General features: G+C 38.4%; 2 protein-coding genes across 2 annotated transcripts; one reads left to right on the plus strand and one right to left on the minus strand.

The window, feature by feature from the left end:
• Window positions 1-558: 558 nt before the first annotated feature.
• On the plus strand, window positions 559-2,382 carry LOC106771266. Its single transcript, XM_014657218.2, has one exon. The coding sequence runs from the start codon at window positions 1,104-1,106 to the stop codon at window positions 1,986-1,988; it is 885 nt and encodes a 294-aa protein (XP_014512704.1). The 5' UTR covers window positions 559-1,103; the 3' UTR covers window positions 1,989-2,382.
• Window positions 2,383-3,175: 793 nt separating this feature from the next.
• Window positions 3,176-6,870, minus strand: LOC106769944 (COMPASS-like H3K4 histone methylase component WDR5B). The gene is made up of 2 exons (XM_014655757.2): window positions 6,087-6,870; window positions 3,176-3,765 (listed from the first exon to the last, which is right to left on the minus strand). The coding sequence occupies exons 1-2, from the start codon at window positions 6,753-6,755 to the stop codon at window positions 3,475-3,477; spliced, it is 960 nt and encodes a 319-aa protein (XP_014511243.1). The 5' UTR covers window positions 6,756-6,870; the 3' UTR covers window positions 3,176-3,474.
• Between the last annotated feature and the right edge of the window lie 8,390 nt (window positions 6,871-15,260).

The raw sequence follows: 15,260 nt of genomic DNA on the forward strand, positions 1-15,260 counted from the left end.
AGTTCTGGCAACTTTCGTTACAACACTATCACCACAGTGGCAAATGAGGGTTATCCCAACTCTCCTCGAAACAACACCGTGTGAGGATTGCAAAAATCCTTTTTTTGTTGCCTTCGAACAGGAAGAACAACTTTGTGAAGAAGTCATCTCTAACCCTAAGACTTTGTTGTCAAATTTGAGAACAACAGTATCACGAATCTCCAAGAACCCTAACACTTTGCTGTTAGATTTGAGAACAAAGGTAATTCACCAACAACCCTAACTTTGCTTTTAAATTTTGGGAACAACCATGAATCACTTTGCTTTCAAGATGAATTAGCAATTGAATTTAACACGTTATCCAAAACGATACAACTCTTCAGGTTTTTGCCAACTGGGCAGCTCTGCCGTTAACAACTCTAACGTCGTAAGCAAAAAGGACTAAGTTTCACTGTTTTTACAAAAAGTAAGACTTTAATGAATATTTTAAAAAAAAGAGGACGACTTTGAACAGGCCTCGCAAGAAAAAAGAACCAAAATTAGTATTAAACCGTATCTAAAAAAGGAAGAAGATGAGAAGAGAAGTCAAAATTTACCATAAAAGTTTAAGATCTTATGAAGCAGAAAGGTCACAGAAGTTGTTCATGAGACTTGTGATATCTCAACATTTGAAATTCTACAAATTAAACTTTCTTATTACCATTAACAAAAGGGGTAATAATTAGATATTTGAAACCCTTTTGTTGAATTTTCACTTATTTTGTTGGTGGACCACGTCTCGTAGCGTAGATGGCAGTCTTTGGCATTTGGTTGACTCATGTCATGCATAAGCATAGCAACAGCAATGGCAGTAGCAATAGAATGGGGTCAATTGTATATAGCCTTTTATTATCCTTGGTACCCCATGTGCTTAAAGCGACCTTTTCCTTTCACTCACTCTTCCTTTTTATGTTCCCTCCTGCAAAGTTTTGGTTATTACTTCACTTAATCTCCCCACACAATTCAAACATCAACCAAATCTAATTATCTTTCTTTGTCCCCCACACCCCTCTCTCCTATGTTCTATCCCATTCTGAACAAACACGATTAGAAGCACATGTTTGTTTGTTGTTGCTAGTGTTGCCATGAAGGAGTTTCCTTCTTGTTTTGGAGAAAATGGGGTTCAGGTTGCTGACTCATCCTCATCAAGCACCACAAGAGCGGCTCAAAATGTTGTCACGTGTGTCTACCAGTGCAAATTAAGACGCCGTTCATGTCTGATCACGGTCTCCTGGACCAAAACTCTGATGGGTCAAGGCTTGAGCGTGGGAATTGATGATTTAGGAAATCATTGTCTCTGCAAGGTTGAGATAAAGCCATCGCTATTCTCGAAGAGAAAAGGGTCCAAGAATTTGGAGGTCCAATCTGGTAAAATTGATATCTTTTGGGATTTGAGCTGTGCCAAGTTTGGTTCCGGGCCTGAGCCGCTGGAGGGGTTCTACTTAGCGGTGGTGTTCAACAAGGAGCTGGTGTTGCTGCTTGGGGATCTGAAAAAGGAGGCATGCAAGAAAATGGACAGTGATTGTGCTTTTTCCCACAGTGGTACCGTTTTCATTGCAAAAAGAGAGCATATTTTTGGGAAGAAGTTTTATGGTGCAAAGGCTCAGTTTTGTGACAAGGGGCAAGTGCATGATGTCACAATTGAGTGTGATACTGTGGGTTTTAACGATCCCTCTCTTGTGATTCGGATTGATAGCAAGACAGTGATGCAGGTGAAGCGTCTCAAGTGGAAGTTCCGAGGGAATCACACCATTTTGGTGGATGGGGTTCCGGTTGAAGTGTTTTGGGATGTGCATAGTTGGCTCTTTGGGAATGCTATGGGCAATGCAGTGTTCATGTTCCAAACATGCATTTCAAGTGAAAAGGTGTGGGAAGCCCAATCAGCTTCTGATACCACTGCACTGTCATGGGCTTCTTCTCAGCAATGCTTTGGCTTCTCTCTCATTTTGTATGCTTGGAAACATGAGTAGTATTTAAGTCAGTTGAGTTGTTAAGTCTTGTTCCTCAATGTTATATTATATTGACAGTCACATTTTTCAACAAGGAAACTAATAAACTTGCCCCTTTCTTCTCATCTTTTTAATTTGGTATAACTTTTGTAATCTTTGATCGTTTTTTCCAGAATGTATTAGCAAAAATGGGTGCAAAATATATGGTCTGCAAAGAGAGTAAGTGGGTGTGGTAAATAAATTTTCTTAATGGTGTGACTATTAAGAATGATCTTCTGTTTCCGAATGAGAAAAAGAAACTCACATGGCAACGTTCATGGCTTTTCTTATTTTTACTTCAAACAGGCATTTAGATTTTGATGCAGTGTACAGAAATACAGCGTACAACAGATTATCTGATGACAGCTACTATCTGATGGTTAGTTCCTACCTATGTTTTGTTTATTTTTATTTTCATAAATCCAAGGAACACTTATTTATCAACTCTGATCCAACACTCGAGCAAGTGAAGGCCGTATCAACTGTTTTTAAACATACAAGAAAGAGAGAAAGAGTGTCAAGAATGTCTCTGAAATCTATGATCTTCTAGTATGCAGTTGAATTTGAATATGAAAATGCATGCAGAAGCAGAGATACGAAAGGGAAAAAACAAGCAAAACGTGATGGTAGTGGGAACATTGCAAATAAACTGATGCTTCCTGCGACTAAATGTCTTATCCACCAGCGGATGTTGTAACTATTTCATCACGCTCTGCAATAATCTCTGACAAATTTTAAAACAATTATTCTGCTTCCCTTTGGATAGTCTTTACTGCATTTGAAATTGAATTTTAGTACTGTGAAGTCTACTCAGCTTCAAATAATTCATGCGATCAGCATGGAGAACATTGGTGATGCAACAGATCTGACATCTCATTATTCTTAATTTTGGGAAACACAAATGATGTTTCAATCTCAAATCTTATAAATTTTCTTAAGCTTTTAAGAAATTAAATTAAAACTAAATATTCTTGAAAGATTTACAATATTCATATGCCATATTTTCATTTGGAAAACATGTTTTCATTCATCCAAAAAAGATATGGCTAAAATTTACAGAAGGACAATATTTGTTGCATTTTCGCGTCACCTCACGTTAATGGTGTTAAAAGTTTTACCAGATTAGTTCAAGGCAAAAAGAAAAATAGTTGTACACATTACAAGTTGAGTTACTTTTAAGAAAACCACCACATTCTATTCTTTAAAATCTGAGAAAATCCCACCAAACGAGGCACAAACAATACAAAAGAATATAGTGAAGAAATTTGGATAGGTAACATACAAGACTCATACTTCACATCACACATTAGACGTGTAACACTAGATGTCTAGAAATGTGATGAGTTTACAATCAAGTAATGAAAAATATATTTACAAAAAAAAAAAAAAAAAGACGGAATAGTGCCCAAAAGAGATCACCGTGCATTAGTATTAGTTGTTTTAAAACACCCTATAATTTCAATATTATTCAGGAATCCTGTACCCAAACCCTCACAGTTGCATCTCGAGCGAGACCAGCGGAAGCAATTTTGTTCTCTGTGGGGTGACAAGTAACAGATATTACAGTATCTGTATGGCCTTCAAGTCTCTGAATCATATTTTTCTGCTGAAGATCCCATAAATAAACGCAGCAATCTTCAGAACCGCTAACAATATATCTCCCATTAGTCACAGAAAATGTAGAAGTTATGCAGTATACTCTATTCACATGCCCAGAATATATTTTTAAGAACTTCCCACTCCCGTAGTTCCAGAGCTTCTGCATCCAGAAAAACTATTTTGTAAGGGAAACTATCAAAGAACCAATATGCTAAACAAACATACAAAATTAACAAAAGAGAATGTTAAATGTCTCCAGGACACTACTTAACAATGTGCTCCCATAACCAACGTGGTTAAAATTGTAAAGAAAATCATGGATCACTCAATTCCACATTTTGCACACCATGTCCAATTCAGTACATACTTAAGTTCAGAACAGAGCAGATAGGCGGTATCATTGATGAAAGTCATGAAAACATCAAATCGATGTGTTTTTAGGCTGCGTTGTTACTTATATGTATGTTTGCATTTGTGTTTATTAGGTTCACACAGAGAAAATAATGATTTAAAACAAGTAACTATGAATGATGTATGTTTATGTCACGATTAATTCAATATTGGCTAAGGAAGGAAGGCCTAAGAAAATCACTTGGGGAGTTCCAACTTGATGATATTCTACGCAATAATGAGTGGAGACAATGAAAATGTAGTTTAAATGGTGCTCCAAATTCAAATGAAGATGATGTACAAGTACAAGGTCAAGCCCAAGGTGGAGGGCAATAGGATGATGTCCTTGTTATCCCACCACAAAGAGGAGAATGGTCTTATTAATGCGCTTTGTTAAGCAGATATAGATAATGAAAATCCCTTAAGTTTTGGTTTTAATTTGAAAGATTTATATTAGATATTTAGTATTTAAGGCGTTAGCCATCTAGGTGTTCTCGGACTTGGTACTTGGTTTTGATAATTTGGTATTTTGTTCAGGCTACTTTCACATAAATAATTAGGTATTTAAGTTGTTTTGTTGTGACTCATGAGGACTTGGTTGACATATTTTCTTTAGCATGACTTATTTGATGTGCTCAAGTTAGATTAATTATTTTAAAGTGTGAAACTATGGATGAATGTTTTTAGAATTATTTATATTATTTTATTAGCGCATATCTCAGATTGATGTAGGATCTACTATATGTATTACGACTCTACAATTTACAATCCAGTAAGCTCTTTACAATACCAATCATACTCTTCATTTTAACTACTTTTTATCCATCACTATTTCCAATGGATTATTCACTATGATTTCTAACTGTTTCTCACGCGGAATCCTTATCTTAATGATGCAGAGCGTGACCAGAAGTCCATAAATGTCATGTTTCCAGCCTAATTCTACACAATGTCAGCAGCACAAATTATCGATACTTTATCTCAATACTTCCTCTTTTTAGTTGATAAAGATAATAGGAAGATAAATTTCATTAAGAAAGAAAAAGCAATATTATAGTTAATCTGGGTATTTCCTCTTAAGTTTGCATTAAAAAGCAGAGTCACAAATTATCTAAAATCATAACATATTAGCCCGAAAAATCTGTGCTCCCATAAATAATTTAAGATATTCTTGTCTTTTATATAAAGCTCCAAAGAGAAATTTAAATGTATCGATCCAGACATCAAAGATCTTTTCAATGATCTGGTGGCGATACCATTGGGAAAATTGTTTGTCTACCCAAGACCATGGGCCGAGGGGTGGTTGGAATTAAAAATCAGGAACTATTTAATTTGGGCCTTATGGCTAAGTGAAGGTGGCGATCCAGAGGCTGCTTACTATAAATCATTGTCTCATAAATTTGGTCCCTTGGGATCAAATGCCTTTGAATAAAGGAGGCTGCAAAATAGCAATTCCCATTTGGTGGAGGGATATATGCTTCGTCAGATAGTATTGTAGTATTCTTCAGCCGCTCGGCTACGGTTTTTTTGTGCAGTGATACCAATGGATTGATAATGGGATATGGTTCTGGAAATGGCATTTGGAGGCAGAATATATTTGATTGAGAGGAAGAGCCCTAGACTATGTTATCAACTTTGGTAAGCTATGCAAGGTTATGCAAGCTGTGATAAATGTGTTTGAAAAGAAGATCGTTCCATGATCTTTCCTGTTAAACCAGCTTACTCCTTCCTTTTTGCCATCTCTGCTCCATTTCTAGCCTTCTAATGGAGTAATAATCTAGTAGATACTATGAACAAGCTTTTTTTTGGAAGAGTCATGTTCGTCGAAGGTGCGGTATACTTAGTAAGATGAGACTAAAATCACTACTTTTCTAACAAGTTAGTCTAGCAGGAAAAATTGATTAGGCTCATTCCCTTCAACATGGTAGTTTTGTAAGGGTTACCTTAAGAAGCAGAAAATGTCTTTTTATACGTATTTGCTTGATCTATTTGGTTGACAGTAACAGTAATGGCTTTCTACTTTAAAAAAAAACACTCTATTTAGAATATAAAAACCGCTGAAGAAAAATTAAGAAGAGAATGAAAACTCACGAGGGTGTCATTCAGAGTTGCGACCAGAATGAACTTGCCATTGGGGGAGAATTTGGCGAAGGAGACAGCAGGAACCTTATCGTCGATGAGGGTTTTCAATGGAGCAAAGGTTTTGGTGTCCCAAACTTTGCAAGAGCCATCGTGGCTGGCAGAGAGGATGAGGGTGCCCTCGCGGTTGTAGTGCACAGAGGTGACAGGCATGGAGTGGCCGTTGATGACTTGGACGCATTTGCCGGTCTTCACATCCCAAACCCTAATGCTCTCGTCAAAGGACCCGGACACGATGTAGCTTGATTGGGGATTGAAATTCACACAGAAGACCGCATCAGAATGGCCGCGGAGGATCTTCACGCAATCGCCCCCGGTGGCGTCCCAGATTCGGATGGTGCAGTCGTCGGAGGCAGAGCAGATATAGTGAGAGTCCGAATCCGAGGACCAGGCCAGGTCAGAGATGCCCTCAGAGTGGCCGACAAGGCGGTGCAGGAGGGAGAGCGTGGCAGATGACCAAATAATTAGGGTTTTGTCGAGGGATGCCGAGGCTAATAGCGTTCCGTTGTTCGAGAACTTCACGCATGACACGGCGCTTTCGTGGCCAGTTAGGGTTTTCAAGTGCCGGTAGGGTTTGTAGGTTTGGTTGCCACCGCCACCGCTGTTGGCGCTCGTCGCCATTCCGAAACTCGCTGAATTCAGAAAGCAACCAGGTACTTGGAAATGGCTAAGGAACCCAACTCATAGCTAGCATACCTTAATATGGAAGCAGTGTCTATGCAACTAAACAGCAAATGTTGGGGGATTAGAATAAATGAATCATAAAGAAGTGAATTCTGTGAAAAAATATTTGTTTATAATTTAATATATTTTTAATTATTCACTCCTTTTATAATATTTATAATCTATAATTTATAAAACATTTTTTAAATTTAATATATTTTAAATTAAAATATTATATTTTTATTTTTATATTTTAAACTAGGGCTAATTTAAATTTAATTATTTTTTAAATTAAAATTACTACTTTAATATTTTATTTTTTGGGTTAAATATGTTTTTAGTGCCTATACTTTGGGGCGATTTTGGTTTTAGTCCTTTTTACCAAATTTTTTTAACTTTGCTGTTTCAAACGCTTATCTCATTTAACATTGAAGCAAAAATGTGTCAACCAGTGCAAACTATCCAAATGTTATAATGAAAAGCGTTTGAAATAACAAATAAAGTTAAAAAAAAATTGGTAAAAAGGACTAAAACCAGAGTATTCTAAAGTTGAAGGACTAAATTGTACCTTAGTTTGAAAGAGGGACTAAAACCAAAATCGTCCCAAAGTATCGGGACTAAAAACATATTTAACCCTTATTTTTTTTAAATTAAAGTAAATAATACTAATTATAATAAAAGATGATACATATGATCTAGTCTATGTAGTTTCAGAGTTTATTATCATTGTTATTTATTCATTTATTATAAACTTATAAATTATAAGTTGAATATAGTAAAAACTCTCTTGTGTTCAATACACACATAGGGTCCTTTATTTATAATAGAACAAATATGAACTAAGCCCAAAATACAAATAAGAAATAACAACAAACTAACTAATAAAGATAAAAGATAAAGATAATATATTTAACACTCCCCCTCAAGCTGGAGCATACAAATTGTATGTACTAAGCTTGGAACAAATAAACTCAATCCGAGGACCCCTTAGTGACTTAGTCAACACTTCTGTGAGTTGATCGTTTGACCCAACAAACTCAGTACATGCTTCTTTAGTCAACAACTTTTCACGAACAAAATGACAATCAATTTTTATATGTTTAATCCTCTCATGAAACACTGGATTTGATGCAATCTGAAGAGCAGCTTGATTATCACAATACATCTTCATAGTATGGATGTCATAGAAGTTAAGCTCTTGAAGAAATTGTTTCACCCATATGAGTTCACATGTGAGTGACGCCATCGCCCTATACTCGGCTTCAGCTGTTGATCGAACTACTACATTTTGTTTTTTACTTTTCCATGAAATAATGTTTCCTCCCAGAAAAACACAATAGCCTGTAGTAGACCATCTATCAATAGGCGAACCTGCCCAATCTGCATCACAATACCCAGAGACCTGAGTGTTTCCTTTATCTTCATATAACAATCCTTGCCCGGGAGCCTTTTTGATATACCTTAGAATGCGAATGAAAGCATTCCAATGGTCAACACAAGGAGCCTGCATGAACTGACTAATCACTCCAACTGCAAAGGATAGATCTGGCCTTGTAATAGTGAGATAAATCAGTTTTCCAACCAGCCTCCTATACCTCTCTAGATCAGAGAATAACTCACCTTCTTTTGTCCTTAATTTCTGGTTTGGGTCCATGGGATTGTCTACCGGTCTACAATCAATCATGTCTGTTTCTTGTAATATATCAAGAGCATACTTCCTTTGGGATATTACAACTTCATCTTTTGATTGTGCTACTTCAATGCCTAAGAAGTATTTGAGACCTCCAAGATCCTTGGTTTGAACATGTCTATCCAAGTACTCTTTCAATTGAGATATTCCAACAACATCATTTCCTGTAATGACAATATCATCAACATATACTATTAAGTAAACACATTTTCCTAGAGAAGAATGACGATAAAAAATCGAATGGTCTGCTTCACTGCGCTTTAGTCCAAATTTTTGAACAATAGAGCTAAACTTTCCAAACCAAGCACGTGGTGATTGCTTAAGGCCATATAGAGACCGATGCAATTTGCATACCATACCAGACTCCCCCTGAGCAAAAAATCTAGGAGGTTGCTCCATATAAACTTCTTCCTCAAGATCACCATTGTCAACACCCAATTTCGTCCGGGTGACTAAATAATAGGACTCTTTTATTTTTGTTTTATTTCATTTTCATTTTCATTTTATTTTTATTTTTATTTTATTATTTGATTTAGTTTTTATTTTATTTTATTATTTGGATTTAATTTTATTTTCGTTTGATTTTTATTATTTCGAAAAAAAAGAGAAAAGGAAAAAAAACAAAAAAAAAAACAAAAAAATGATGGAAAAGAAAAGAAAAAAAAAAGAAGAAAAAAAAGAAGAATGAAAAAGAGTCAAAAATTCAAAACTGATAACCGTTTTTCAGAGCACCAAAACGCACACACCATTTACCATCTCTCTCACGTGGCATTCACAAAAAGGTTTAACAGAAAATGGCCCTTNGAAAAAGATTCGGAGATCATACACAAGCGGGGCATTCATCACGTTACAAAAAAAAAGAACTTCACCATCATTGACACATCCGTAACAACCCGATACACTCACCACTTCAAGGGATTCCTCTAAAAGATTTTAACAAAAAAAATACCACCCGCTCAACAGGCAACCCACCTTTGGTTAGCCATTACCTCCTCTGTCACAGTTCACAAAAAAAAAAAAGGATATCATCACAAGTTAGAGCAGAATCATCAGAGTCTGAGAGGATGGATTCGTGGACGTCCTCACCGCCGTCGCCAATTACATTCTTCTCGTTGCACTGAGGACGTTCAACAGCACATAAGACTTCAAGAGGTAGGTTCACGATTGTCTGTTGCATTATATCATGTCTTAAGCTTGGTATTGTTCAATGTGAGTATGAATATGATGTGAATGCCTCCGTTTCTCCGTCATCGCCCAAGGCCCATCACGTTTTCTCTTTAATCCGAACTTCTATCTGCTTTTTGTTGTTCATTGATGATCTCCATCTGAACCGTCCNACGCTCACCGTCACAACCTCATTCACGATTCCATTTTACCCCAACTCAAGCATAATACCATCTTGATCAAACCTGCGCAAAGCCAAAAATCACCAAGAACAAAAATCAGCTCACAGCCTCACTCACAAGCTTGTGAAGACACGCCCCTGCACCGCCNATCACANCTTCAACCACTCAATACCAAACATACATCGAAACATTTCTTTGTCTCTGTTTCCACAATCCAACACACACGATACCATCACAGAAACTCACGNAGAGTACCACAGAACAAACCCAACATCTCTTTCACCTGCATCAAACCAATAAACAGAAATCAAATCACAAATTCCAAGCCAATTCGTCCAAAGTTGGTTCTCTAAGGCAGCCATGACCAATTGGAGTTGTGGAGACCGGTGAATTGAAAAGAAATGACCCCCAAGAGCACGAGAATAGAAAAAGAAGAAGGAAGGTGATGGTGCAGTGACGCCGGCCTGGATCAGTGACAGGCGGTGTCCGGTTGGAGGCAAACCCCCAACCCTAGGCCGACGCGAGCAGAAGGAGAGGGAGTGAGGTCGTCGCGGCCTGTGTTGGCTAGCCGGATGGTGGCGAGGACGTCGACGTGGCCATGGCTGGCCGGATGGGAACGGCGGCCGTTTGATTCGTGTGGTGGCGAAAAAACCCAATCCTGGGCGGTTGCGATTAAGAGAGAGAGGCAGAGGACGTCGTGGCCGGCCATGGTCCCGGTGACACCCATTGTCGCCGGCGAGGTCGAGATTGGTACGAGTGTTGGCGCGGTGGCNGGTTTGACAAGGGTGGTGGTGCTGAGCTCGAAGGAGGCAAGCCTTATCCTTCGGCGGTTTGGTCAGAGAAAGAGACTCTGAGTCTCTGGTGGCGTGAGTGAGGAATGAAGTGGGGAAAGTTGGAACCCCTACAAGGTTTCTGACCTAGGACCTTGGGCCGGCCTGGGCTGAAGGTGGCTTTGCTTCTGCACCCCCATAACTACTAACTGGCGCCACTGCNTAATGGGTTCAAACCCATTCGCTTTTCGCACCCCTATTGGTGCTGTACAGCACCCAGTTTCATTTTGGACCTGGGCCCAAATCGGTCTTCAGATTTAATTTGGTCTGCACCCCTTTCTTTATTATTTCCACACCTTTGACCACTTGGGCTTAAGCCCAATCAGTTTTCTAAGACTTAGTTTGTATATTTTTTTTCTACCACCCCTTTTCCTTATTTAGGTACCCCACTTTTTATTATTTTATTTAATCTTTAATGTATTTGTTTTTTACTATTTTTGTTTAGTTATAAACCTTTTCCCTTTTCATTTAAAAAAAAAATTAAAAAAATCAATAAAATGTTTTGAAAAGATTTAAGCACACGTGCGACCGCTCGCGTAGGCCTTGTGTTAAAAATCTTTTCCTTTCATTTTATAAAATTCAAAATCAAATAAAAATATTTTGAAANGGTTTNAGCACACGTGNGACCGCTCGCGTAGGCCTTGTGCTGAAAATCTTTTCCCTTTCTTTTACAAAAATTAAAAATAACAAAAATGTTTTGAAAAGATTTAAGCGCACGTGCGACCGCTCGCGTAGGCCTTGTGCTAAAAATCTTTTCTTTTTACCCAAAAATAAATGAAAATCTTTTCCTTTTCTTTTACAAAAGATTCAAAATCAATAAAAATATTTTGAAAAGATTTAAGCACACGTGCGACCGCTCGCGTAGGCCTTGTGCTAAAAACCTTTTCTCTTTTATATAAAAATACCAAAAAATATAAAATCTTCAAAAACTAAACATCTTCAAACAATCAATCTTCCTGAAAGAACTACGTAACCCTGATTTCTCAGTATGACTGAGAATACGTAGGAGCAAGGTCAATCCTTGTCGGGCCCAAAGACCTAAAAAATATTTTTGTTTCTTTATTTTGTTGTTCTTGGGATAGTTAAACATTTTGCAAACCATATCTTTATTCGCGCATTTAATTAAAGGTACTGCCCTTAGGGCAGGCGTTGTAGGGTGCTAATACCTTCCCTACACGTAACCGATTCCCGAACCCGAAATTCGGTTTTCGCAGACCTTGCCTTGTCATTTTATGGTTTTTCCGTAGTTTTCCAGAATAAACTATGGTGGCGACTCCAAAATTTTTTTTCAAACATTGTTTTTCTTTGGATCGTCGACCCGTCGCGATTTTCCGGTTGCGACAACCATGTAGGAAGGCATTCTTGATATCCAATTGATGAAGTGACTAATGACGAATGACTGCCATGGCAAAGAAGAGGCGAATAGTAGTCATCTTGGCTACAGGAGAGAAAGTATCACAATAATCAAGACCATAAATCTGAGTGTAACCCTTTGCAACAAGTCGGGCTTTGAGTCGATCAATTTTGCCATCAGGGTCGACTTTAACTGCACACACAACCAACTGCCTTTTTGCCTGGGGGAAAGGACACCAGCTCCCAAGTATTATTGTGGTCAAGAGCCTGCATTTCTACAATCATAGCTTGTCGCCATCCAGGACGATCAAGTGCTTCTTGTACATTCTTGGGTATAGCAACAGAAGACACTGAGGATAAAAGAGAAAAATAGGAGGCGACAATCGATGGTAGCTAAGAAAATTATAGATAAGATGAGGGTTTCGAGTGGAACAAGTACCTTTTCTGAGGACAATAGGCCATGCTGAATCATTTTCACCAGGAGGGGTGGGAGAAGGTGACAAGGGAGAAGAATCTGAAGTAGGAGATTCACCATTGTCTTAGGGAGGTGGACTATCCATTAGAGCCCTGTGCGGAATGATCTCAGTATGTGAAGAAACGGGTGCAGGAAGATTGGGATCAAGACTTGGAATGACAGAGACAGGTGCAGGAGGATTAGGATTAACACTTGGAATGACCGGAATAGGAAGGACTTGCTGCAGGATAGAAACATCCTAAACAGATGGAGAGAAGTAAGGAGTTTGTTCAAAGAATGTGACATTGGCAGACATGTAATATTTCTTAGTTTCAGGAGAGTAACACCGATATCCTTTTTGGAGTCGAGAATAGCCTAAGAAGACATATTTGAGAGCGCGAGCGAAAAGTTTGTCTAGACCTGGAGACATGTCATGAACAAAACATACACAACCAAACACTTAAGGAGATGTATGAAAAAGAGGATCATTAGGAAAGAGAATGGAGAAAGGGACTTTATTATCAAGAGAGGAGGAGGGCATCCTATTAATAAGATAACATGCAATTAAGATGGCATCTCCCCAAGTGATGGATAGGAATATGAGCACCAAGCAAAAAGGTACGAGCAGTTTCAACCAAGTGTCTATTTTTCCATTCTGCTATACCATTTTGTTGTGGTATATGAGGACAAGTAGATTGATGAAGATATCATGGGAACTCAAGATGGCAGAAAAAGAGGATGAGAAATACTCTTTTGCATTATCACTTCTTAATATTTTGATTACTTGACCAAATTGATTTTAAATTTCATTCAAAAAGGATGTAAAGATAGCTAACAATTCAGAACGATTTTTCATAAGATAAACTCAAGTACATCTTGAATATTCATCAATGAAGGTAACAAAATACCTAAAACCAAAAGAGGATATACGACTAGGTCCCCATATATCAGAATGGATAATGGAAAAACTAGAATTACATATTGATTGAGACTTTTTAGGAAAGGAAGATCTAACATGTTTTCCTAGTTGACATGACTCACATTCTAAAGTCTGGAGACCACTAGGTTCAAGACACATCTTTTTTAATTTGGACAAATGAGGATGACCAAGTCGATCATGTAACACCTTAGGATTAGGAGCAGCAACACAAGACATCCTTGGATGAGATCCAAAATGGTATAATCCACCAACTTCATATCTTTCTTCAATCTGTCTCCCCGACCCACGCTCTTGTATAACAAAAGATTTGTGATCAAAGGTTATTGAACAATTTAACATTTTAGTCAACTAGCTTAGGGAAATTAAATTAAAAGGACAATTAGGGACAAAAAGGACAAAGTTGAGATTTAGGGAGGGAGAAAAGGAAACATGACCAACTCCCTTGGAGGAAGTTTCAGAACCATTTGCAAGGGTTATGAAATGAGGTTTTTCTCGAAAGGAAATAGATGAGAACAAAGAGGTATTACCAGAAATGTGATCAGAAGCACCTGAGTCAATTACCCATGAATTTTGACCCTCCATGGATTGAGAACCGTAGGCTGTTGACGTACTTGGAGATTGAGATGGTTGTGACAAGCTGTTAGACTTTAACCTTAGATACTCTTGATATTCATCCTCAGTGAACTTAGTAGTGGAAATTTCACTCTTCGAATTCGAAGTGGAAGTTTCAGTCTTTGAAATATTGGCAGTTTTGGAAGGGAAACCAAGTAAGGAGTAGCAATTCTATTGAGTGGGACCCATCCTTTTGCAATATGTTCATTGACGTCCCTGACCTCCTCGTCCTCCTGCTCTAGTGACACGTCCTCCTCTTCCTAGTGTGACAACCATGACAGATGGCTCCACTAGTTCATATGCTTCCTGAGTTTAAGATACCGGGACATGTAGAAGGTGAGTGGTCAATGTTTCCATGGAGGGGACCTCATGACTGTTTAGAAGTTGATCTCTAAGATGATCATAATCGGGATGCAGGGCACGAAGAATCAACACCATGTAAAATTTCTCTAGTTTCTTCTTGATATCCTCTAATGGATCCGCTTCCAAAAACATTCTGAGTTCTTCGACAGTAGATTGGGCTTCAGCCATGGAAGACACCATATCATGGTTTGTCATTTTAAGAGTTACAAGCTTGTTTGTGGTGTCATAGAGATGTTGAATATCGTTGGCATAGATGCTTTGAGCTTTCTTCCAAAAGGAGTGACAAGTTTTGAAAGCCCTCAGAGATATAAGAAGTCTGGGTTCCACTCATTGCCATAATAGGGCACACAACTAGAAATCTGCTTGTTTCCATTGATCAGCTTTTTCAACAGGCACATGGCTTCCATCTCGCTCAAGGTGATCATAATGACCTTGGCAAAGGAACCACATTTCAACAGCAACAGACCATGATAGATAATTTTTTCCATTTAGCTTCTCAAAGGTAATTGATGGACTTCCGGAGAAAGAAAAAGTATTGTTAGACGCCACCTTTGAAGAAGACGAAGTGCACCAACGAGGAACAAGAAAACCCTGAGGGTTTAGATAAATGAAACTGTGATCGTCAACGATGGTGAATGCTAACGACTGTGGACAGCCGGCAACGGTGGTCGACAATGGTGGCCAGTGACGGCGGACGGCCGGCGGCGGTGGTCGGAGACGGTGCCGACGGCGGTGGCCAGTAGGTGGCAGCCGGCAGCGGACAGTGGCAAACAACAACACCGGACAGATGCGAGACATTAACCAGAGCGGGATCGACCTGTTCTGATACCAAGTTGAATATAGTGAAAACTCCCTTGTGTTCAATACACACATAG

The sequence above is a fragment of the Vigna radiata genome, chromosome 8 (assembly GCF_000741045.1).
Source record: "Vigna radiata var. radiata cultivar VC1973A chromosome 8, Vradiata_ver6, whole genome shotgun sequence".
Lineage (NCBI taxonomy): Eukaryota > Viridiplantae > Streptophyta > Magnoliopsida > Fabales > Fabaceae > Vigna > Vigna radiata.

Coding starts and splice junctions, on each gene's coding strand:
- LOC106771266 (XM_014657218.2), top strand. CDS start 1,104: ATGAAGGAGTTTCCTTCTTGTTTTGGAGAAAATGGGGTTCAGGTTGCT.
- LOC106769944 (XM_014655757.2), bottom strand. CDS start 6,755: ATGGCGACGAGCGCCAACAGCGGTGGCGGTGGCAACCAAACCTACAAA. Junction 3,766..6,086: donor CAACTCTGAATGACACCCTC/GTGAGTTTTCAT, acceptor TTCTGGATGCAG/AAGCTCTGGAACTACGGGAG.